General features: G+C 33.3%; 1 protein-coding gene across 1 annotated transcript in view; it reads right to left on the bottom strand.

Annotated features, from left to right (window-relative positions):
* Positions 1–1,590: 1,590 nt before the first annotated feature.
* The window catches only part of LOC126880302 (calbindin-32), a 697,932-nt gene continuing 673,271 nt past the window's right edge, over positions 1,591–26,251 (bottom strand). Inside the window, exons 10-11 of the mRNA XM_050644100.1 lie at positions 18,003–18,074; positions 1,591–4,503 (exon numbers count right to left, since the gene is read on the bottom strand). Of these exons, the coding sequence (XP_050500057.1) occupies positions 4,330–4,503; positions 18,003–18,074 (246 nt within the window). The 3' untranslated portion in view covers positions 1,591–4,329. The remainder of the gene's footprint in view (positions 4,504–18,002; positions 18,075–26,251) is intronic.

Raw genomic sequence — 26,251 nt, 5'->3', positions numbered from 1 at the left:
TCCCTCAATTTAGTAATCAATTTTGCAAGCAAATTTTGATAAAAGCTGGTAATTATTTTGGTATGGTACGTTTTTTTTTTCAATTTCTACCCACCGATGGGCCTTATCATTCACTCACGGTAAAATATTGCAAAACCTCCGGATTTTAAATAACCTTTGGATTTGAAACAAGAGCTTGAATTGACATGAAATTTGGTATAAGCATAGCTAACATGTCAAATAAAAAAGTGATATTGTGCCAATGTGTGTTTTTGCTCTACGGTTTAGTCCACCCCTTCTCGGGGGTGAAAAAATATACCGTCAAAATACGTCCGGAAGTGGAAAAACTGACTAATTCTAAGCAACTAAGCAACTTTTGTTTAATAGAGTTTTTTCATCAAGTCAATACATTTCGAGTTATTTTCAAGTGAATATCTTCATTTTCAACAAAAAATAACACGTTTTTAGACGGCTTTTCGCAAATAACTCAAAAAGTAAGTATTTTATCCAAAAAATATTCTTATCAAAAATATAGCTTTTTGGAAAATTAAAAAAAAAATTGTGTATGTGTGCAGTCTGTAGAAGTCTGCACCCAGTCTACACCCAGTAGAAGCAGAGTTCTAGCTAATGAGAAGTAGGTTCTTATTCGTCAACTTCCAAATCGAATATCTCAACGCGAAATAATTAAAAAATGAAGCACATTTCATGGAAAACTAGTCATAACTTGTTTAAATGCTATAAAAAATCATTATTCTTGTTTAAAAAAAAATTATATCATAAAAAGTAAGCAAGATACGCTCAGAATAAATTTGATCCCATTTTTTGGGTAAAAAAAACTGGAGAAAATAACCCCCTAATTAGCATCCCGAATGGAATTAATCCTTACCGCTTCACAAGCTACTTTACCTATGTATTGTTTATATGCTCTGTAAGTATTATCGGTATAAAGTGATTATTTATAAAAGGGCTGTAGTAGAAAGGGCTTGAACAAGTCACTACTCACGAGTGTATGCAATTTTTTTATTTGGCTTAATACCTCGACAACTAATGGCCATTGGCATGGTACAATGGATTTTTCCAATAGTGTAGTGGGTAGTGTGTGTGTTGAGAAAATGTCTTGTTACTTAGAAAAGTCGTCATTGTTTTTGCAAAGAGACGCTAATTGTATCCGAACGTCTGCGGTCCTTCCGGTGAGTACCGATCCCACAAGGATAGAAACTATTTTCATTTATTAATTTTTAATAAATGAAAAATTCTCTACCCAGGGTATACAAATTTTGAACAGTCATATCTTAACCAAGTTTTATCTTCCAAGAAAGCAAAAATCTGAAATATTTAGAAAATCAAAACCTATATTTTTTACTCTTTAAGATTTTTGGTACCACTAATAATTTTTAAGTTATTTTGAAAAAAAGACTTTTTTGTCAAAATTTCAGAAAATTTCAAAAAATTACAAAAAAGCAAAAATCTGAAATATTTAGAAAATCAAAACCTATATTTTTTACTGTTTAAGATTTTTGGTACCACTAATAATTTTTAAGTTATTTTGAAAAAAAGACATTTTTTTTCAAAATTTCAAAAAATTTGTTTAACTTTAAATCCCAATGTTTTGAAATATAAGCACTGTAAACCGGTGAAACTTACATATCATTATAAATAATGTACTTATAAATTTTTTCAGGATTTTCCAAAATTTTCAAGATATTTGTGCCAAAAAAAGGAATCAACATTATTTTAAGCTTTACTTGCTTAATTTTGATACTTGAAACTTGTTTAAAAAGCAAAAATTAAACTTTTTTAAAACTTTAAAAAAGTTGTGATGATTTTTCACCGAAAAGTGCTTCATTTTTTGGTAATTTACGTTGAAATATTTGACTTGGAATTTGTCGAATAAGAATCTACTTTTCATGAGCTCTAGTTCTGCTTATACTGGGTCTACATACTTCATACATACACCATTTTTTTTTAATTTTGTAGACGTTATATTTTTTCTAAGAATATTTTTTGATCAAATACTTAATTTTGGAGTTATTTGCGAAAAACCGTCTAAAAAGTTGTTTTTTTTTTTGTTAAAAAATGAACATATTCGCTGGCAAATAACTCAAAAAGTATTAATTTAGTGAAAAAACTCGATATAACAAAAGTTACTTAGAATTAATCAGTTATCCATTATCTTGAATGTATGTTTTTCACCCCCGAAGGGTTGGCACTTATACCCAGGGCAAAATCACATATCGGCACAATATCCCTTTTTTTTTTCTTTGGCATATTAACTATGGAATATTAATGAGAAGTTGTTGCGAAATGCAAGAAAAAGAAAAATTATCTTTTTTACATTGTCGTAATTTATTTTTGGAGTAACTACTTCCCAAAACAACATAAATATCTGTAAATTTGTTTTAAGTAAATGGTCGATATAAAGGGGACTACTTCTTATGGCCGCCTAGGGCCACATGATGCCTTAAAACGTCACTGGGTCTACAGTCAGGTTAGCACCGTACTGGTAGACTTTAAATCCATACAGCTCATAGAAACCGGATGAAACATTTTGTTGTTGATATAAAACTTTGACAGAAAATTTGTGATCGATAGAGTATATTTTAGTTTGAAGAAGTAGCTCAAAATGTGCAATCATCTAAACATAATTCTTGCTAATATGACAGATATAGAGGTTGTGTTAAACGAAACCAACCAATGTATTTGTGGTACAAAATTGAAATTTGCCTATCTCTTGAGAGCTATAATGTTGAACCTAGGTCCTTCTTATCTGTTATTTTTCTTATCACGAGCCATAAGCAGCTATCTCGAACCGGCGCGTTTTTTCATTTCCCATTTGTGGACTTCCTCTGTCTTACTTTATATTTATGATCTCTAATCTCGTAATAATTATATTCCATATTTATATATAATTGCACATTTGGAAATGAATATTCCAATTATATCCGGATGTTTGAAGTTAAGGTTTATGGCTTGGCCCGTAGCATCTTTAGCTTTCTGTACTTTCTTTTTAATGACTTTGGCCACTTCATAAGGCAAATGGAAGGATGCAGCACAGCGAGAGCACTTTGAAATTTTCATGAATGGAGTTTTCTTCAATATATTGAACTTTTGTATGTACCTGTAAAGGCACGTATCCACTATGTTGGTGCTCCGCGCTCCTGCATCTGCTCCACATTGTGGATACGTTGACGCGGCCCGTCGGAGCAGTTTCAGGGAGCACTTAGCACCAACATAGTGGATCCATGCCCTGATAGTGACATTTTGGTGCTCCATTGCTTGGAAATTCATAACAATGAACTTTTACGTTTTTCTTCATGTAACTGAGTCCAGAATACCTTTCCAAAATTTTAACATAACGATACAGAAACCTCTGTACAGAAACAAACCTAGAACACTAAACTAACTGGACCAATAGGAGACAAATTATATGCACATCAAAATAAAATATTAGATAATATTATGCCTACCCTTCTGTTCACCTTTGTAAAAAACCTAATTAGATATGTGAAAATAATATGAGGATAGTAACGATAAAATGGCATACACAATAAAAATTGGGTATCATTATTTTTTATCTTCTTCTTCTTGTGCCACTCCTATCGGAAATTGGAAATCATCAAGGCTACCCTGACTTTGTTTACAGCTGACCTAAAAAGTTCATTAGTGGTGCAGCCAAACCACTCTCTCAAATTCCGCATACACGACATTCTTCTACGGCCTGGATATTTTTTATAGTTTTAACCAAAGTCAAATTTTAGAATTATAAAATATAATTTACTGAAATGAAAGAAGTACTACGTATTGCCTTTAAGAAAGGTCATACAAGAGAGAAAGGTATGTATATAGAAATGCTTTTCTAACACGTTAGGAGAATGTTTTAAGACGATCAATCAAATTCCAAGTTTATTGCTTTAATCATAAGCTTCCTGTTTTATTAAAGTTAATGACTCATAGCTACAAAGTCTATAGCATATTTAAATCACCAATATACATACTTCCTTTCATATATTGTTTTTTACCAAATTTTAATGTTAATGCTAATGTAATTTTGTTATTTGAAACATTTTTATACAATTTTTGGCATCTAAACTATTGATTAGTTTTGTTTAATGAGCCGACTTAACCCTTTCACCCGTTATTCTACGAGTTATTCGATACGGGTTATTCTACGAGTATTTTTTAACAGTTAAACTATTTGAGAAACGAAAAATTCCAGAACATTACTTTAAACCTTTACATTAAAACTCTTATTAACTTGTGCTACTTGATCAACATTATAGATTGGCAACAATGTTATTATCTCAGAAACGGAGAGTAAACAGTATTATAATACTTTGTTAGTTTTTTTGCTTATGTTGATGTAGTGGATGTAGATGTAGTTGAAGGTTCTTCCTCTTGGTTATGTTTAGCAATAGCAAGCAGAATCATCGTCAACTCCTTTTTGTTAACTTTTCCATCTTGGCTGTAGTCAACTCCACGTAATATCGTTTCCTCGAATTCTTGGAGATCTTGGGCATCATAGTCCTAAAAATAAATATATTTATTAAAGACAAAAAAGTTCATGGTTATTTAAATCTAATGGAGTAACTAAGCGCTTTACTGTGACTGAAATTTTGTGTTTGAGAAGAATCCAAATTCAATATTCTGGACTCATTACGCAGAATCAGCGATAAGAATACAAAAAAAAATCATAATAGTCGACTATTTAATAACATGAATAACTCCATAAATCTTTCAGAAAAGTTTTCTTTAACTTAGGTGTTTATAAGGTCATACTGTGACTCCAATTTGACAAATCATGTTTTCCGTATTGGTTTCCATATACTTTAGAAACTACCTTGATGTATTACTGCTCCATCGTAGTATACCTCTAAGCCAGAAAATTTAAAAATTATATTTTGGATTTTGCGCTATGCACTTAGTTTTTTTCAGCTACATTTTTCTACAGATATAGCTTTTGTTTAATTTCAGTCCTTGGAGCAATTCAGTATTCATTTTATGACTGACTCATATTATTCTGACAATTTTTTGGTAAAATCAAAATTAAAAATGGCTTTATTACTCTAAAAATCATTACGGTATCACTATTTTAAAGCAGGTACCTATGTATGAAAATTTAAGTAAAATCCTTTATTATTTTTATGTAATTAAACAGGATAGATATAACTAAGGACAAAACGTAATACACTCTGGACCAAAATTAACCGGCCACCTCAAAAATGGGACATTTTTGATGTCCTATATCTCTTAAACCTGTTGTCCGATTTATCCGATTTAAGTGATTTTTTTAATATGGTATAGCCTTAGTCCTTGACAATATCGTTATAATAATATTGTTGCTAAACAGGTCAATTTTCATTGTATACCAGGTGTACGAATCAAACTGAGTTTTTTTCTTTAAAGTTTGCATCACCCTGTGGAATATTCTGGCATTTGTAGAATACTGAAATTAAAACCTAACTATAGCCTCATGCTTTCTCAACATTTTGTTGTTTGACTGATTTACTTATGTTGGATAATAAAAAAGTTAGGTGCTTTAGCAACTAGACATGTTTTTTATCAATACAGGGTGTTTTTAAAAAAATATTGGCAAAGTTTAAGGAGTAATTCTGCATGAAAAAATAATGACAGTTTGCTTTATAAACTTATGTCCGCAAATGATTTATTTCCGAGATAGGGGGTGTTGAAACTTTTCTGACAAACTGACGATTTATTTATTTTCTTTAAAACCGGTTGAGATATGCAAATGCCATTTGGTGGGTTTTATGACGTAGTTATTGCATATTTTTTGACATACAATTAAGATTGAGCCATCATATTACCCGTATGCGCGCCAATGGTGAATAGTAAATGTTTAATTGTATGCCAAAAAATGTGCAATAACTACCTATTGAAACCCACCAAATTTCATGTAGGCAAGAATATAACCCCCACCTCTGCTTCGTTTTGACCGACAACAGAGAGACATACTCTTAAAGGGCTTCACGAAAATTTCTAACTGATTTTCCACACAGTCAACATCGTTCACTGATAAGAAAAATTGGCACGCAAATCCCCCTAATAAATTGTATCCCACTTCCGAGACGGTATTTTAAAAAGGAAAACTGGAATGGTTTCAGATGATGTCGAAATAGCGTGTGAACTACTTGAGTCTGGATACCACTAGAAGTAAAAAGTGGACGAAAACAATAAGAAGCCTTAAGTTTCTGATATCAAGCAGGCAAGAATGGTAGTTATTAAGAAAACTTGGAAGTTATGCTCCTGCAAAACTCCCAAAGACGTTGTCGTAGTGTCAGATGTAGTAAATTTATCTAGAGTACTGAATACATGAAGGCACAGGTACGGAATATTCCCATCCCTTCTCCAAGGAAGACATATCAGCATCTCAGCATCTATTTAAAACGTTAAGCCAGCAAAATCGCGGGTACTTAACAATATTTTAATAACCTGAAACGCTCTAAGATCATTGCCATATTAAAACCCTGCAAATCAGCCAACAATCCAAAAAGTTTCAGACCATTTACACTTCTCCCTATTTCTTGCAAACTGTTAGAGAGCCTTATACATAAAAAATAAGCCCAGAACTTTTCCAGTTGATCCCAGTGAAACAGGCTGGTTTTCGCTTAGAAAGAGATGGTGCAGACTGCATAACGTCACTTGCTACCTATACTGACCTATATTACCAGATTCTCGATACTAAAACTTAAAACATATTAACACATCCTTATGACAGACCTAAATATACATCCGTGAGTTTAGACTACACTAAATATTTCCAAAACAGAGGTTAGTGGCTTCCACCTGAACAATAAACTTGCCGGAAAAAAGTCCACAATCAATTAGAAAATAACATCCATACAAAAAAGACCCAATTTTATAGACCTACATTAGACAGAAAACTATCTTTTAAAGTATACTTAACAAAAACTGTCCGACAGATGATTACAAGAAATAAAAAGTTATGCGGTACCACCTGGCGACCATGAATTCAACTCTCCGCTCTACTGCCTTGGCACTTGATTCTCGACTGCTAAAGATTGTACAGTGGAACCTCGATAACTCGGATTAATCGGGACCGCGACCGATCCGGGTTATCGAAAATCCGAGATAGCCGGAGAATATGGTAAAAATTAATAAAATACGGTATACTTACAGATAAACTCCGTTAGAATTGAAATAACATGAAATGTATTTATAAATATGCACAGTACCTACTCATTAAAATTACCAAAAAAAACACCAAACACAAACGTAAGCAAATGGAAGCGAACAATACAAGACACACAATACAGTCACAATGATGTAATGTAAAGACCATTATTTATAAAAGAATATTTTAAATAGTCTTTCCTAAACAATGCTGACAGTTTGAAATAAAAAGGAATAGATACTACAGACACGTGGCTGTTGTTTCTGCGGCGTGTGCTATGAGTCATTTTTAATATCGTATAGTTCAAATTACACACATACACATTATCTCTCAAATATTATATTACATACATTTTTATTATTGAAAGGTTTGTCTGATAATTAACTATTTTGATGGGAAATACGCCACAAATAAATTGAAAAATACAAAATATTGAAAATCAAAATGTTTATCTGATGAAAATCGGTCCGGGTTAGCCGGACTTCCGGGTTATCGGGGGCCGACTTATCGGGGTTCCACTGTACTTCAATATGGCTACTAGGGTGGGCCGAAAAAAACTTTTTTTTTTAATTTCGTGTTGCTATACCACGGAAAAGTTGGTACTAGGATAGAATTTTAAATGACAAAAAGAATTTTTCAAATTTGTTGATATCTTTCGGTCGCGCATTGGTCGTAAAGTTTGAAACATTGGTTGTTTTTGAAATTTTTTTAAAAACACAAAACTATTTTATCCCGTTTTGCTATACCGCGTACATCTTTCCTTGAGGGGTCAGGATTAAAATAAAACAAAGAAAAAAATATATATTGACATATTCTGGTCGCGCATCGTCCATAAAATATTAAAAAATATCGTTTTTTTACGGCCCTATTTTTTATGTGCCAGGCAAAAGACTTAAATACAAATAACAACTGAATTGCAATAAAAATGCAATAAAATTTCAAAAACAGCCAATTTTTTTAAATTGTACGACCAATGCGCGACCGGAAGATATCAACCAATTTGAAAAATTCTTTTTGTAATTAAAAACTCTCTCCTAGTAGCAACTTTTCCGCGGTATAGCAACACGAAATAAAATAAAAAGTTTTTTTCGGCCCACCCTAATGGCTACACAGCCCACAGCATTACCCACAAGCTATCAGAGCTTGATCTTCCACGGAAAACATTGTCCAGATAAATTGGATACAAACCAGTTATGGAAGATGTGTATTAACTCCTTAGTGTGACTGGAGAAAAACAAACCATCGACAAAATGATTGAAGAGTGTCCCATAAGATCTCATAATGGTAGCCCCGAAAACCTTCTATTTACAAGTTCAGATAATATGTTAATTCACTTAATGTTCAAAATTTTCTGAGTATAGTTTTCTATTGTTATATTTGTCTGGTCCTGGTTTATTATTTTTGTTTTAATGTAGTGGATTTTAGTGCCTACCGCCCCGAAAATTTCATTCAATTGTAGTAATACACTTCTAAACAATTGAAGTGGATATTATGAAAATGTGTATTTTATTTTTTGTTCATAAGGTCAAATAGAAAAATGGAGTGATATAAATAAAGATTTATTTTTACTTCGTATTTTCATACAGATTAACCGAAAGAAAGAAATTCTTTAAGAAAAAAAATAGAAAATAAACAAAAATTGTAAAATTAACAAACTAAAATTTCTATTCCTGCTCAATTTCTAATATCCCGAAAAGAAAAATTAATAGTGTGTGGGTCCACTTCTGTGTCGCCTTAGCGCTCTAATTCTATTTGGAAGACCTCTTATTAAATTATTGATAAACTGCTGCGGTATACGTTCCCAAATCGCGCGTAATGTATTGGGCAACTAATCTAAGGTTTGGGGCGGTTGAAGGAGCCTGTTTTGTTGCCTAGACATTTCGGCCCAGACATGTTCAATGCAATTCATATCAGGTGAACACGGTGGCCACTCCATTCTTGTAATGCCATGAGCTTCTATACACTCATTGACAATTCTCGCACGGTGAGGGCGAGCATTATCATCAATCAGAACAAATTGTTCGCCTATTGCACCAAAAATGGAAAAACTATTGGTACTATGACTCTGTCTCGATATCGTGTAGCAGTCATTGTCTCATTAATTAAGACGACTAAGTCCGTGCGACCGTCAAAACATATGCCTCCCCACAGGCAAATGGATCCACCTCCAAAAAGAGTGGTTGGGACTCTCAGATTTTCATTGTACCGCTGTCCTCTTTCCCCCCACACCAATATTCGGCCATCATTCGTATACAAACGAAATCTGGACTAGTCAGTAAAAAGACAATTCCTCCAATTTTCGAAATTTCACTGATAGTGTTCCATCGCCCAGCGATATCTGCATGCACGCTGCTCCCTAGTTAGTCGTGGATGGGTAGCGCGCCGTCTAGCCCTTAAATTGGATGCATGTAACCGTCTTCTGACAGTTTGACTGGAAATCGCTCGTCCAGTAGCATGCCTGAAGATACTGTTAATTCTGGAAGCCGTGAATGTTGGGTTTCTTCTTGCCGTCAGAACTACAAAACTGTCTTGCCGACGAGTTGTAGATCGTTCTCTTCCTCCTCCATGCCTGTATGTTGCAGATCCAGTTGCTACATACCGATTCCATGCACGACTTATCACACTTTGCGACACATTTAGCCTCATAGTAACCTCTTGTTGAGTTATGCCTTGTTGGATTCAACGAACTAATTGCTCGAGCTGCACTAGTTCTAAACGTCTTTGCGGCATAATGTTTTGTGATAAATAGATTTCTTGACTTATTGACAACTTGTAAAGCCAATACAAGCACTTTTATACCAATGATATATTCATGTTTGGAACAACATTTCTCTCTTTGTACGAGATAAGGGCCGATATAGTCCTGTCGCCAGGGGGGGGGGTACAACGGCCTCCTTTATTCAGATGGACTTACCCAAGTTTTTTTCATGTATTTTGACCCGTAGAATACGAATTTTTTGGGTAACAGTTGATCCGGATGTCGATAAGATTGTTATTGACCAAGAACTTGAGGAATTACATAACCGCGATCTCTCGCAAAACAAAACATTTTTTGGTATTTTTTGGGTCATTCTAAGCAAAACATGTTTCTACAATTTTTTTCGTAGGATGGCTAGTTTTCGAGATAACCGCGGTTGAACTTTCAAAAAATCGAAAAATTGCAATTTTTGAACCCGAATAACTTTTGATTAAAAAATAAAATAGCCAGTCTGCTTACCGCATTTCAAAGTTTAAGTCAAATTATATCGGTTTTAATTATTTGCACTGCTAAAAATTTATTTTTTTATTGTTTAACAAAGCTATAAACACATAGTGTTTCCCGTGCCTTTACATGCATTTTAACGCATGCTACGTAGAAATAGCCTCGATTGCACTAGTACCTATTCTACCTACTCGTTAGATTTTAAATGAGAAATCATAGAAAACATCACTCACGCACTAGGTGTTTGTAGCTTTGTTTAACAATAACACAATAAATTTTTAGCAATGCAAATAATCAAAACCGATATAATTTGACTTGAACTTTCAAAGGCGCAAAGCAGAATTGCTATTTTATTTTTTAATCAAAAGTTATTCGGGTTTAAAAATTGCAGTTTTTAGATTTTTTGAAAGTTCAACCGCGTTTATCTCGAAAACTGAGCATCCTACGGGAAAACTTGTTAGAACATTTTTTACTTAGAATGACCCAAAAAATACAAAAAAATGTTTTGTTTTGTGAGAAACCTCTGTTATGTAATTTCTCAAGTTCTTGGTCAATAACAATCTTATCGACATCCGGATCAACTGTTACCCAAAAAATTCGTATTCTACGGGTCAAAATACATGAAAAAAATTTGGGTAAGTCCATCTGAATAAAGGAGGCCGTTGTACCCTCCCTGGCGACAGGACTAATAAGAATAGGGAGAAAAAAACCACATGCAAAAAATATTGGCCATAAAGATAGCACATAGAGTATAGTACAGGCAATTATTATAAAAATAGGTTATATTGTTTTTACAGTTTTATATGTTAATTTTAGGAACTTTAAAGTTACCCACTTCAATTGTTGAGTAGTGTATTTCATTTAGCTCAATACAGTATTTTTGGCTTTAATCTTCGTAACGTCAATGGATGGTTCGTAACTACCTACTCATTTTTAAAACATTTTAGTAATATATTATTACCGAAAGTAAAGTAAAAAACTTTTTTAAAGCTTTCATTTCAAATTCTAGTATAATAATACTAAATCGTTTCTCTGTAAACGACCTAAAACACAAATGCGAACATACTACGAAAAATCAAGTTGGCCTTTGTTTAAATTGGTCTTTGATGCTGTTAATGGCGCTTGAGTCCAAATTAAAAGGCTTTAAAGATTGGAACTGACCTCGTTGAGGAGCAGGAATTTAATTACAGATAACCAGCCAGTGAATTCCTTGATGCAGCTTACTCGCAAATACAAGCAAATTCAGCTTTGCTGTGCAATTAATCAATGCACCTAAGTTCATTAGAGGCAAATAATTAAGTTGTCTGCGAAATTATTTGATTATGATTATGCCTTTTATTTTGTGTTCTTTTAAATGTACCGTAAAATGGGGTGAGATTGATCTCCCGGGGTGACATTGATCATTTGTCGTTGTATCACATATATGTAGATACAACCGGCCACAATGTAAAATTGTTTCTGATTGTGGCACTATTCATTTCTTGGATCTTGACTATGATCAGTTCACGTCGTTGTTAGTTTGCAATTGCTATTGGGAAGAAGTTCTGTGGCTTTGAAATTAACCATAATTTTTGGCCTATTTTTATACTTTGTGTACTTTTGATGGTAGAGAAAGAACAGAGGTAAGTTTGCTATTTCTAGTGTTATAAAATTATTTTGTATGGTTCTGTAATAATAATTTTAAGTATCTAGCATTTTAACTAACGCCAGCTTTTTTAAGATGGCGGATAATATTGAATGGGGTGACATTGATCAAGTGATCAATCTAACCCCACGTTACGTACGTTCCAGAAATTAATTTATAATTTTTGTCACAGATTTAAGAATATCAATCACAATGGGAAGAACGTACAAAAGACAATTAGGCACTAGAACGTATGGCAATTTTAATGAAGAACAAGTTAATCAGGCGCTGCAGGATGTATTGGAAAATGGATTATCGCTAAGAAAAGCCGCAAAAAAATTCAAATTGTCCTACGGAACTTTAAATAACAAGTACCATGGAAGGAAGATTAAGAAAAGAGGTGGACAATCTGTATTCACATAATATGAAGAAGAAGTAGCCATTCTAGCCATTATAGAAGTAGCCATTTTAACGTGTGCAGATTAGGGATATCCTCTAAGTGCAATGGATTTGAGAATGTGCATTAAAAGTTTTTTGGACAAAACTGGTAGAAGTGTATCTAGATTTAAGGAAAATATTCCTGGAATTGACTGGGTAAATAGCTTGTTGAAGAGACACGGAGGTATTAAAAGATTAGCAACTAATATTAAAAAAAGCCGAGCAGAAGTATCTCCGGACCTGATTAAAAAATACTTTGACAATTTAGAACAAACGATTGAAAATGTTCCAGTTGAAAATATTTTTAATTACAACGAGTCCAACGTCTCAGATGACACCGGAAAAAAATTGTGCATCTACCGAAGAGTATCTACCTATGTCTGTCAGGTAAAAGGAGTTTTAGAAGAAGAAGAATTCGAAGTTCAAGGCCTTAAATCAGCAGGATCGAGGAAGATTTTCAAAATAATTAAAAATGACATATCCACTCTTCCCTTCAAGGAAGTAGTTGCCTTACTACCAGATCCAACACTTGAGACGATTTCTGATAGGATACAAAAATATCATTTTCGCGGAGAAATTAATATAAAAGAATGTTAAATCAAATTTTTTTTATATATAAATTGTTCTGAATTACATTTTTAGTTGTTAAAATATGTTTTTTTGTATAAATAAAGAATAGTACAATAAAAATAGTGTGATCATTCTCACCCCGCATGATCAATTTCACCCCTTTGTAAAAATTCGAAAAACTGTCTGACCGAATTAGTAAGGGTTAAGATTGATCATATTCTATTTAAAAGCACTACTGTTTCATGCTATAAAATCATCATGATCAATCTCACCCCAGTCACGGGTCTAAGATTGATCACCCTTTTTTTATGAGATAAGTGGATTTTTTTAATAATTAAAACAAAACTAGTGTTAAATCACTACTCTTTAGATATTATTATAACACGTGAAGTGTTTAAATATAGAACAGTAACAAAAACGTTTAAAATATAAATAAAATAAAGGTAAAATTGATCAATCTCACCCCATTTCACGGTATGAAATAAATTATATCTTATAAAATATATTTAAATCTAAAATTCTATAGTATTCACAAATTGACCAAAAATTAAATTGAGTCACAATTAAGTTATTTTTAATCATATTATTTATATGACAATATATAGACCAGGGCTCATCTGTCAAAATATTAGCACATTTGGACGTTGAGAGGTGACTCAAATTTTTTTGCAGAAATTGCTTGAAAATAAATCAAATAATAATATTTGAGTTATCCTCCCTCTCAAAAAGGTTCGGAACATTGTTTAAATAATAAAAATGTCAAGAAATGAAGGAAAAATTCGATTTTTTTCTTGGTTTTTTGATTATAACTTATAAAGTATTCATTTCCGAGAAAAGTTGTACTAACATAAAAGTTGCGTAATTAAATTTTCTACAATATAGAATTAGTTAAGAATTTAAAAAATAGTCACCCTTGTTGCAAAATAGCAATAATTGCGAAAAAAACATACAAAAACAAGTATTCACATTTTACGTTTTTCAACCATTTATGCTACAATTAGGACCTTCATATTTCACCCAAAAAAACTTTATGATACAGTTAAATAATACTGTAAATTTCATTAAGATCGGTTCAACACATTTTGCAAAATAAATTTGGCAATCTAGCTTTTGCAAAAAGAAATTCATTTTTTTCAAAATGTTACAGGACTGAAAATAAAGCAGATAACAAGTTGAATTTTTTTTTTCGTATATAAGTGTACTGTATCTTTCATTGGAAATTTTACAAAATTAAAATCGATTAACTGCCACGGCGTCAGGAATTTTTTTATTATTGGTGCTACGCGCAGGACAGCGGATAGTTTGCTATTATTGTCATTCCAATGACCTTTGATAATGTTTGATACATTTTAATTTTTATTACATTTCGGTACAAATAAATAAATTTGTTTATTGCAAAATAAAAACACATACTCTATCCTTTGAAATACCACTTTTATTAGCAAAAACTTTATTGTTTATATATTTTAACTTAGAGAATAAAAGTTTATTATTTTTAAACATATGCAATTGTTTAAATAATATTTCACAAACAATAATAAAATTAGTTTGATTTTTGTGGAATTAAAATATTAAAATACAACAAAATATAGAATAAGAAAATAATATATTAGATAAAGATTAGAAGAAATTTTGGTGGAAATCAACTTGTTTGAATCGAACACCGCTGTCCTGCGCGTAGCACCAAAAATTAATGTTTATTTAAAAAATTTCCTGACGCCGTGGTAATTAATCGATTTTAATTTTGCAAATTGCACATGAAAGGTACAGTACACTTCTATAAGCAAAAAAAATTTCAACTTGCTATCTGCTTTATTTTCAATCCTGTAACATTTTGAAAAAATTAATTTTTTTTGCAAAAGCTAGATTGCAAAATTTGTTTTGCAAAATCTATTAAACCTATCTTAATGAGGTTTACAGCATTGTTTTACTGTATCATAAAGTTTTTTTCTGGGTGAAACATGAAGGTCCTAAGTGTAGCATAAATGGTTGAAAAACGTAAAATGCGAATACTTGTTTTTGTATTGTTTTTTCGCAATTATTGCTATTTTGCAACAAGGATGACTATTTTTAAAAATGTTTACCAATTCTTTATTGTAGAAAATTTAATTACGCAACTTTTATGTTAGTACAACTTTTCTCAGAAATTAACAGTTTTAAAGTTATAATCAAAAAACCAATAAAAAAATCGAATTTTTCCTTCATATTCTGACATTTTGATTATTTAAACAATGTTTCGGACCTTTTTGAGAGGGAGGATAACTCAAATACTATTATTTGATTTATTTTCAAGCAATTTCTGCAAAAAAATTTGAGTCACCTCTCAACGTCCATCTCAAAACAGATGCGCCCTGGACTAATACTTGTCTTCCTTCTTTTTAATTTGAGTATAAATATAATGGTGGAGTTAATTTTTGATGCGGCTAATTCATGTTGTGGGGTTTATCTTTACTTCTTTTACTATATATTGATACTATGAGTTTGTACAAGAGTGTTGACTACATTTTAAAAAAATTTGACATAAGGCTACTGGTACCGCAAGGGTGTTAATTATGATCTAAACTAATTTTATTATTATTTGTGAAATATTATTTAAACAATTGCATATGTTTAAAAATAATAAACTTTTATTCTCTAAGTTAAAATATATAAACAATAAAGTTTTTGCTAATAAAAGTGGTATTTCAAAGGATAGAGTATGTGTTTTTATTTTGCAATAAACAAATTTATTTATTTGTACCGAAATGTAATAAAAATTAAAATGTATCAAACATTATCAAAGGTCATTGGAATGACAATAATAGCAAACTATCCGCTGTCCTGCGCGTAGCACCAATAATAAAAAAATTCCTGACGCCGTGGCAGTTAATCGATTTTAATTTTGTAAAATTGCAAATGAAAGATACAGTACACTTCTATAAGCAAAAAAAATTTCAACTTGCTATCTGCTTTATTTTCAGTCCTGTAACATTTTGAAAAAATTAATTTTTTTTGCAAAAGCTAGATTGCAAAATTTGTTTTGCAAAATCTATTAAACCTATCTTAATGAGGTTTACAGCATTGTTTTACTGTATCATAAAGTTTTTTTCTGGGTGAAACATGAAGGTCCTAAGTGTAGCATAAATGGTTGAAAAACGTAAAATGCGAATACTTGTTTTTGTATTGTTTTTTCGCAATTATTGCTATTTTGCAACAAGGATGACTATTTTTAAAAATTTTTACCAATTCTTTATTGTAGAAAATTTAATTACGCAACTTTTATGTTAGTACAACTTTTCTCAGAAATTAACAGTTTTAAAGTTATAATCAACAAACCAATAAAAAAATCGAATTTTTCCTTCATATTCTGACATTTTGATTATTTAAACAATGTTTCGGACCTTTTTGAGAGGGAGGATAACTCAAATACTATTATTTGATTTATTTTCAAGCAATTTCTGCAAAAAAATTTGAGTCACCTCTCAACGTCCATCTCAAAACAGATGCGCCCTGGACTAATACTTGTCTTCCTTCTTTTTAATTTGAGTATAAATATAATGGTGGAGTTAATTTTTGATGCGGCTAATTCATGTTGTGGGGTTTATCTTTACTTCTTTTACTATATATTGATACTATGAGTTTGTACAGGAGTGTTGACTACATTTTAAAAAAATTTGACATAAGGCTACTGGTACCGCAAGGGTGTTAATTATGATCTAATATGTAATGTTAATAGATCAGGATCCCCTTCATGTCACTTGAAAGTTTGTTAGTTTGTTAGTTTGTTAGTTGGAAAAGTTGCAGAAAATAAGGAGAATTCCATTTTTGGAAACAATAGTTCGACTTTAAATTTTTTTGCCATCTCGAACATTTCCATAAGAGATAAAGTCATGGTTGAACTTCCCATTGAAAACCGACGCGACGGTCTATGTCAGTAAAGTATCAAGTTTGTATAGTCATAGTTTATTGAACAAGCCTGCGAGTATGAACGAGAAAATGAACTAAACAACGCGAGTAATTATTAACGCGTTCGACAAAGGCATTTTACTGACCTATTTCCTCTCTTATAATCTAGCCTGTCACCAAGCCTAATAAAATATTGTTTTAAAAATTAAAATAATATACCTTGTTACGTTTTAGTCTGACAAACAATAATAGTAAGGAATATAAAACAAATCTAATTATTACTTAGATTAAAAATATGAACTTACAGACTCCAAAGAATATTTCCTGAAATCGAAGTTTTTTATTGAAACTATCTGAAGTTAATTTTGTTGATTATTTCATTCATAGGAGATTCTGACCCATAGAAAGCTACAGAAATCTGAATTAAATCGATAATTTTTGATAATCTCCCGTCGTTAAATATATTACGTCAGATGCCCTTCGTTGCTACGAAAACATACATTCAGTGACATTAATGACAATTAATGTTTTAAAAATTATAAAAGTGATGACTTTCAATCGTCAAATATTTATAAAAACTGTGTGTAATGGTACTTACATAAATAAATTACAATAAAATGTTGGTTTTGAACAGTTTTATTCATGAAATAATCGCAACAAATTGCACTCGACCTCTGAAATTAATATAGAGTTTCAGAGCTCTTGTGCAATTACTACTGATAATTTTATAATGTGGTGGACTTTGGCTACAATTTTCGGTACATAATAATCCTCAGGTTTTTTATTTAAAAACTTGGCTCTTAATGTAAAGTAATAATTATAAGCATAATGCAAAAGCTGCACTTTAGATAGAAGTATAACTTTTTGACGTTTGATTAATTTCTGTGATAAAATAACGAAAGAAGTTTGTAACGACTTCTTGTGAACTGCAGGCGACGTATATTGAATGTCTTTATCCCTTATATTTTATTATATATTTCAAACTTTTAATGTTCTAGCGTTACCAATGACAAGATATATTTGAATTTTCTATTAATGGTTTTTTGATAAATGCCTAAAATCTAGTCAAAATTATTTCGCCTCCCATGTACAATAAACTACATGTATTTATTTACTACTGAGAATGAATTGGCGATACAAAATTAAAAATTTACCTTTTTAACCAACTCCAATAGATCCTTTAAAAATCCTCGAAGTTCTTCATTTTCTATTGTTCCATTATTATCCTTAAATAAAAATAATAGGTACATTTATTATAAAGTTATAAATAAAGATTAATAAAAAACATTAGATTAAGAAATAATACGAATAGTTAGAGATACTAATTAATAAATTCATTATAAATAAGGGTGATTCATTTAGAGGTACTTTTTTTGGTGGGGATTTAATGGGAGATAGTGCATGAATCGTATCACCTGACGTTGCGATTTTATTCAGTTCTGTTTGACATTTCATCCTGCAAAGACTTAGGCCGCACCTACATTGGATCCGTTTTTCTCCGATCAGATCAGATGAGATCCGATCCATCCGATATTCGGCACCTACATTGAATCCGTATTTCTCCGATCAGATCAGATCCGATATTGACCGATTTTCCGGCGAGGGTGCCTACATTGGTTCCGTTAACTTCCGACCACCGACCACCGACATTGAGTTCCAATGAAGATGTGTTAATGTGTTGGCTGTTGTTGGAAATCAACGTTTTTAAAAGACGTAGAAAAAACGTAGATGGATGCATACATTTAATAAACACAGATCTTCAGAAGAATCTAATATAAACAAAAATCTACGTAACTATCGTGATAAATTTAATATCCTATTTTTTCGTCACAATAATGTAAAATAATTCATAAGGAAAAAAATACATTGATTTATTACAAACTAGCCTTGTGTTGGCACGTATTAAAAAATATTCTCATATAAAAAGATATAGTAACACATAATAGATAGTATAATATTATACTTCCCGTTTTATCACAAACTGAGCAGTAATAAACTTCGGTTCTCTTTGTAAGGTTTTATCCAAGATTATTTTGGTAATTTCAAAGACACGTAGTACCCGTTAGAATTTCATAACCAAAGTTAAATTCACCATCCCAATAAAACTACATATTTATCTAGAGGGGCAGAATAGGAAACAATAATTTTTTCCTATTCTGTGCTAGAGGTATTAAATTTTATACCTATAAATAAAGAAGAAAAGAAAATAATCGTTTTCATTTTGATTCAATTCGAGTCTCTTGCCATCCTCTGACACCGTGTTTCGGGGTCTCACCCCTTATCAAAGAGGCTATGCAAGTAGACTGAATTGAATCAACGCGAAACGAAGAAGAACTGCATTTATTAAAATATCTGGAGCAGAGTGTGGTTAGACTGTCCTCTAACGGGGAATGACAAAATAAATAAAAATAAATTTCGACCACGAGTCAGGATTCTGTTAACCGAGATACGATAGTACCAAGCGGCGCCGCTAGGAGGAGCACTCCAACAATGCGTCTCAGAATACTTTAACGAAACGTGGTCATTTTGTACTCCAAACCGAGTAAGGTATGAAAAAGGACAGAAAATAATCGTTTTCGTTTTGATTCAATTTTAGTCTCTTGCCATCCTCTGACACCGTGTTTCGGGGTCTCTACCCCTTATCAAAGAGGCTATGCAAGTAGACTGAATTGAATCAACTCGAAACGAAGAAGAACTACATATATTAAAATATCTGCAGCAGAGTGTGGTTAGACTGTCCTCTAACGGAGAATGACAAAATAAATAAAAATAAATTTCGACCACGAGTCAGGACAGTCTAACCACACTCTGCTGCAGATATTTTAATATATGCAGTTCTTCTTCGTTTCCAGTTGATTCAATTCAGTCTACTTGCATAGCCTCTTTGATAAGGGGTAGAGACCCCGAAACACGGTGTCAGAGGATGGCAAGAGACTCGAATTGAATCAAAACGAAAACGATTATTTTCTTTTCTTTTTCATACTTTACTCGGTTTAGAGTACAAAATGACCACGTTTCGTTAAAGTATTCTGAGACATATTGTTGGAGTGCTCCTCCTAGCGGCGCCGCTTGGTACTATCGTATCTCGGTTAACAGAATCCTGACTCGTGGTCGAAATTTATTTTTATTTATTTTGTCATTCCCCGTTAGAGGACAGTCTAACCACACTCTGCTGCAGATATTTTAATATATGCAGTTCTTCTTCGTTTCGAGTTGATTCAATTCAGTCTACTTGCATAGCCTCTTTGATAACGGGTAGAGACCCCGAAACACGGTGTCAGAGGATGGCAAGAGACTCGAATTGAATCAAAACGAAAACGATTATTTTCTTTCCTTTTTCATACCTTACTCGGTTTAGAGTACAAAATGAGCACGTTTCGTTAAAGTATTCTGAGACGCATTGTTGGAGTGCTCCTCCTAGCGGCGCCGCTTGGTACTACCGTATCTCGGTTAACAGAATCCTGACTCGTGGTCGAAATTTATTTTTATTTATTTTATAATAAAGAGATTTTGTAAACCTTATATTCAAGACAACATTATAAAATATCTATCTTGTAGAGACACATATTACAAAATTAAATATTAAGATTTGGAAGCTATGTATTGTTGATTTATTTCATGAAATAGTTAAAACAAAAAATTAAATTACTTATATGCAAAAACCGGAATGAAACCAAACACTTCTCGATGAAAATAGGAGAAGCTACTCCCGACGTCGGCGTCGGCTTATATCGGATCTGATCTGATCTGATAGGATCGGAGAAAAACGGATCCAATGTAGGCACCGCCATTTAATACTATGGGTTTATTTTTTAATCCGACGTCGGATCTGATCTGATCTGATCGGATCGGAGAAAAACGGATCCAATGTAGGTGCGACCTTAGCTCGGAACAATGTCTATAAATTATTCAGCTGAATTTCGAAAATATGCGTTCAATGAGGAATGTGTTTCGTGCTCATAGAGCAACTTATGGTCCAAATAATTGGCCTACCGAAGCCGCACTTAGCTATGGATACCATCAGTAAGTTTGAAACCCAGTTTTCATTGACCAGTGGATAACACATGACATGACCAAATAGATCACATTCAGCACGTACTGAAGAAGAATCGATTCGTCGCCGTTCCCAACACCTTGGCTTGTCGTATGCAACAACTTGGCGTATAATACGTAAGGATCTTGGTTTAAAGCCTACCAAATTCAATTAGTGCAATATCTGAGGTCAATTGACGAGTCGTCACCGTTTCAGCATGCAGAAGATCCACTGTTTTCGAAAAAAAAAATGTTTTCCAATGAGGCACTTTTTGGCTTAATGGGGACGTTAATAAACAAAATACCAGTATTTGGGTTGATGAGCAACCCGAAAAGGTTCAAGAGTTGCCATTATATTCAGAAAAAACAACTGTTTAGTGTGGTATATGGGCCGATGGAATCTTCTATCCAGGGCTGTAACTACGATGTTGGGGGCCCCAGGGCAAATGTGATCTGGAGGCCCCCTACGGGGAGGTCTGGGGAATCCACCCCCAGTGCAAGGGGAGTCCGGAAAAATGTTTGATATTTAACCCCTTGAAAGTGCATTTTTCCTCCTGTGTGAACACCACACACTCTTCTTTCTTTTTCTCAGCATGTCGTGCAATAACTAGAAAATTAGCAGCGCTAATAATATCTTCATCTGTATCTGACATTGTGGACGGATTATCAACGAATGCATTCGTTCGCTACAGTAAATGGTCTTACTTTTCACCGAACGAATAACCAAGCGAACACCTACGAATTCGTTCCTTCGTTCGTGTTCTCTTTGATTTAAATGCACCTTAAGGTGCCTTAAGCTACTGCAGTGTGGGCCAAACACACTCAGTGAAGCTGGTCAGTGTACTGGTGGGACTGATCCTAATGTGCTCATTCTATCTTGTCTATACATTTCATTTCAATATGTGGTTCCTATCACATAACAAGATGTGGTCTGGGGTAAACTGGTTAAGACAAAGTAGCTGGGACCTGGGGCCCCTATTCCGGTTGCATTTTAGTTTTTATTTCGCCAAAATAACTAACTTCCTTAGTCACCATTTAATATGTTTACGAAAGGTCTCGGGGGCCCAGCTTAGCCTGGGCCCCCTCTTCCAATGGCATTTTTGGTTTTATTACGCCCAAATAACTAATTTCCTAAGTAATAATTTAAATTTTTATGTTAAGGTCTCGGCGGCCCCAGCTTAGCTTAGGCATCAGGGGCACTGTTCTGTTCCAATTGCATTTTACTCGAAAAGACTAATTTCCCCAGTGAAAAATTAAAACTATGTTGTGGTCTTTTTAAGGTCTTTTTAAAATATTGTCATTTGAATATATTTCGTTGGGATCGGCTTTTAAAATACATATATTTATTTTCCTCGTTAAAATCTATGCACGACCAACCAAACGGGGGCCCCTCTTGGTCGGGGGCCCCGGGCACTGCCCCGGTTGCCCCAATGGTAGTTACGGCCCTGCTTCTGTCCATAATTGTCTTTAAATCAGGGGCCGGCCAGAATGTTACTGTGAATGGAGAAAGTTATCGCGCCATGATAACGGACTGTTTGGTGCCCTAAATTGAAGCTCGTAGGTTCAATAACATTTGGTTCCAAAAATATGGCGCCAATTGCCATACAGCACGTGAAAGCATGGCTTTACTGAGAAAACGATTCGGTCACTAATTTATTTGACGCTTCGGACCAGTGAATTGGCCGCATATATCCAAATTCTTCATGAATAAACCGGCTACGATTAAGGCATTGGAGGCCATTATTACTGGAGTCATTGGTCAAATACCAATGGAAATGGTCGACGCGTCATCGAGAATTGGACCTTCAGAATCTTAACCGTAGTCGCAGTCAACATTTGAAAAAAATTATCTTTAAGAAGTATTTGTATAGAATTTTTTTTTATAAATATAAAATTTTCAAATAAAATTCATTTTTTTCATTATTTTTTAATTTTTGTAACAAATTCTCCTAAAAATGAATCACTATTTACATTTTAGATTTTATTTTTACTAGGTTAATAAATTTGGCATCCTCTACCATTTCGTTTTGTATAATATCATTTTACATCTCGAATATGATTTTACCATATTAATATATTATACACAGGTTTTAGTGTAAAAGATCTAGACTTCTACTAAGAAAGCTGGTCATATGTTTCAAATAATAGGGGAGTATAGGTTTCATAAACCTATTGGGTTTGTGAAGAGTAGGTCCTAAAACCAAAAAAAGTTAAGTTTTCCATAAAGTGGGGGACTCTCAATTTTTTAATTTAATTTTCCATTTCCAACCACCGTTTTTTCAGATTAGGTATTATATATTTATGTATTCTCCAATTTTTATTTTTACGTAAGGAATCCAAATATGCAATAAAAAATGGGGGCTCCTATTTAAGATTTTAAAGTAGCCCCCCTCCCGACCTCTGTGGGGGTCATGTTTGGTGCCATTCGATAGAACCTCCAAAAATATTGAACACGTGAATTTTTCAGTTTTTCGATCTGATGTTCATTTCGAGAAATATCTCGCGGTTCCTATTTAAAATTCTAAATTTACCCCCCGCCCCTCTAAGTGCGGGGTCGTGTTTGGTATAATTTGATAGATTTTTGAAAAATATTGACCACTTATTTTTTAGTTTTTCGATTTGACGTTCATTTCGCGAAATATTCGCTTTTTTGTGAAACTTTGTGACTCATCCATTTGCTTACGCCCAGCTCAAATTCGCGGTTTCACCGCGATCAAACCGTTATAATTGTTATATTCATCCCTGCCCACCACCCTTTTGTCCCCCATGCAACATTCCACCCCTGGAGATCTTGTTTAGTTACGTCATGATCTACTTATTTCCAAATTTTGGTGCACTATCTAAATCACGAGTGTCACAAAAAAAATAATAAACACCGCTACTTTGACACCTTGTAACTACCGTCATCCCCCACTGTGATTTCCCCCCTGGATATTTTGCTTAGTTACGTCATGGTCTACTCATTCTCAAATTTTGGTGCACTATCTCGATCACGACCGTCACAAAAAAAAATAATAAAAACCGCGAATTTGACCCCTTATAATTACCCTCGTCCCCCACTCTGGTTTCCGCGTCTGGGGATTTTGCTTAGTTGCATCATGGTTTATTTATTCCCAAATTTTGGTGCAATATCTCGATCAAGAACGTCACAAAAAACCCCTTATAAGTTTTATATTCACTCCTGCTCGCCACCCCTTTGTCCGCCACGAAGCAGCTTTCCGCGTCTGGAGATGTTACTTATCCCTCCGTTACTCGCACACGGTGTGGGAGACCGGGCCTGTAAATAAATTCCTGTAACTCTGCTTGTAGTGGGGATTTTGAATGGCTACTTCGTATACTTCTTCAGTGGTCAATCAACTGTGGGTAAAGTCAGTTCGCAGTGTAAAAAATAGTACTGTCCTTTTGTTATTACGCAACACGGTCCCGTACACCGTGTGCGAGTATTTGTGCACCAATTTTTGTGTTTGGATCACACATCGATATTTTTAATTAGTAAGGTAATTTAAGATCTTTTCCTTATTTTCAATGTTTATAGATTAGTTTATTTATATTTATATATATAAATATAAATATATAACTTACCCAGAACCATCAGAATGAGGTTTAGGGAGATATGTGGTTTACCAACAGAACAAGTACCAGTCGTAACACCAGGCACTTCAGATCGCTGTGCTGTTTGTGATTGGAAGAAAAATAGAAAAACAAAGTTTTACTGCCAAATATGCTCAAAATATCTGTGTTTGGAACACCATTGTTCCAATGAATGTGACACCATTGTGTATTTCATGTTTTAAAAACGTTAATTAATTTTTATAACTTTTTTTGTTACTACAATTACTCTTTATTTTTAATTTTTTTGTGTATTGAATTAAGATCTAAAGTTCTTAGTAAACAAATTTAACCATATTCATTTTTTTTTTACTTCCAAAGTTTTTGTATATACATATAAATGGATAACAATGAAAATTATTAAATTTTTGATTAAAGTAATATAATGTGAACACAAACGCATATCTACAAAATTATATGATCATATATTCATTAAATAATTTAATCGTACACAATTTTGCAAAAAAAAATAATTTTAAAACACTGCTGACCCATATTTTTGGACCCGGTCTCCTGCACCGTGCGCGAGTATCCGATCACAAAAAGTTGGCGCGAGTAACGAAAGGTTATTTACGTCATGAACTAATTATTCCGAAATTTTGGTGCACATCTCGATTATGAGCGTCACAAAAAAAAAATAAAAACCGCGACTTTGACCCCTTATAACTACACTCGTTCCCCAATATGGTTTCCGCCCGTAGGGGAAAGTCAATATAAACAACTGATTGAACATATCCCCATATAGTTTACTCATATTACTTATCACGAGCAAAATCCGCTTCTATCTCTCCGACTACATGGTTTATACCACAAATCAGATTACGAAGATTCTATTCTTATTTTTATACCAATATTTTGCCCTTTTTTATGAAGGCCTGTACCGTGTACCAAGATTATTGACCGTAGCCAATATCCGTAAACATATCTTTAGGGTTGAGATAAGTTGAACCTGCTGGCTAGTTAATTTTGTAAATACCAACTTCCTCTCGGAATTGTGTGACGTACATTACTGTATGTGACTAACGGTTATCGTGATCGATGATCACCAACTCCGCTCTAGCCTTCCAGTTTCTTCCTACCTAGCCGTGACTGAACTACCTCAATAGCTTAGGTCGGGACTCACGTACATTCTTCTTTACATGCCATCTCCGCGACGAAGGTTGGCAATCATCATTGCTATTCTAACTTTTGACACCACAGTCCGAAAGAGTTCAGTTCAGCTACATCCGAACTATTCTCTGATATGAGGTTTCGCAGCCAGGACATTGTTCTTCTATGTACGCTGCACCTTCCTTGAATCTTTCTCTGCATTATTCATGTTAGGAGTTCATATCTGTCACCACGCGTTATATGAGCCAAATATTGTAGTTTTATTATTTCGATGGAACCCAGTATCTCCCTGCTGTTCTCTATTCTTCTTAGTACTTCTTCATTGGTTATTCTGTCTGTCCATGAGATTCTCAGCATTCTTTGATATGTCCACATTTCAAATACTTCCAATCTATTGAGATATTGTTTATTAAGAAACTTACACAGAAGTAAAAACTTTTATGATGGTATAAAAATTTTATTAAAACTTTCTTAAAAAAGTGTTTTCCAAATGGAGCAAAAACCAGAACGTTTACGATTTGATTCAGATCATCCTCAGTGCATTCCGTAAAGTAAATGAAACTAGCACACCAACTAATGGTAACATCAAAATATACTCCGTCTAATATACTTACCGTTTCACGTCATCCACGTCATAGCCCGTGACGTCACA

The sequence above is a fragment of the Diabrotica virgifera genome, chromosome 2 (assembly GCF_917563875.1).
Source record: "Diabrotica virgifera virgifera chromosome 2, PGI_DIABVI_V3a".
In the NCBI taxonomy this organism is placed as follows: Eukaryota; Metazoa; Arthropoda; class Insecta; order Coleoptera; family Chrysomelidae; genus Diabrotica; species Diabrotica virgifera.
Note: the sequence above shows the minus strand (reverse complement) of the source record. Positions and strands in the feature narration are given on the sequence as shown.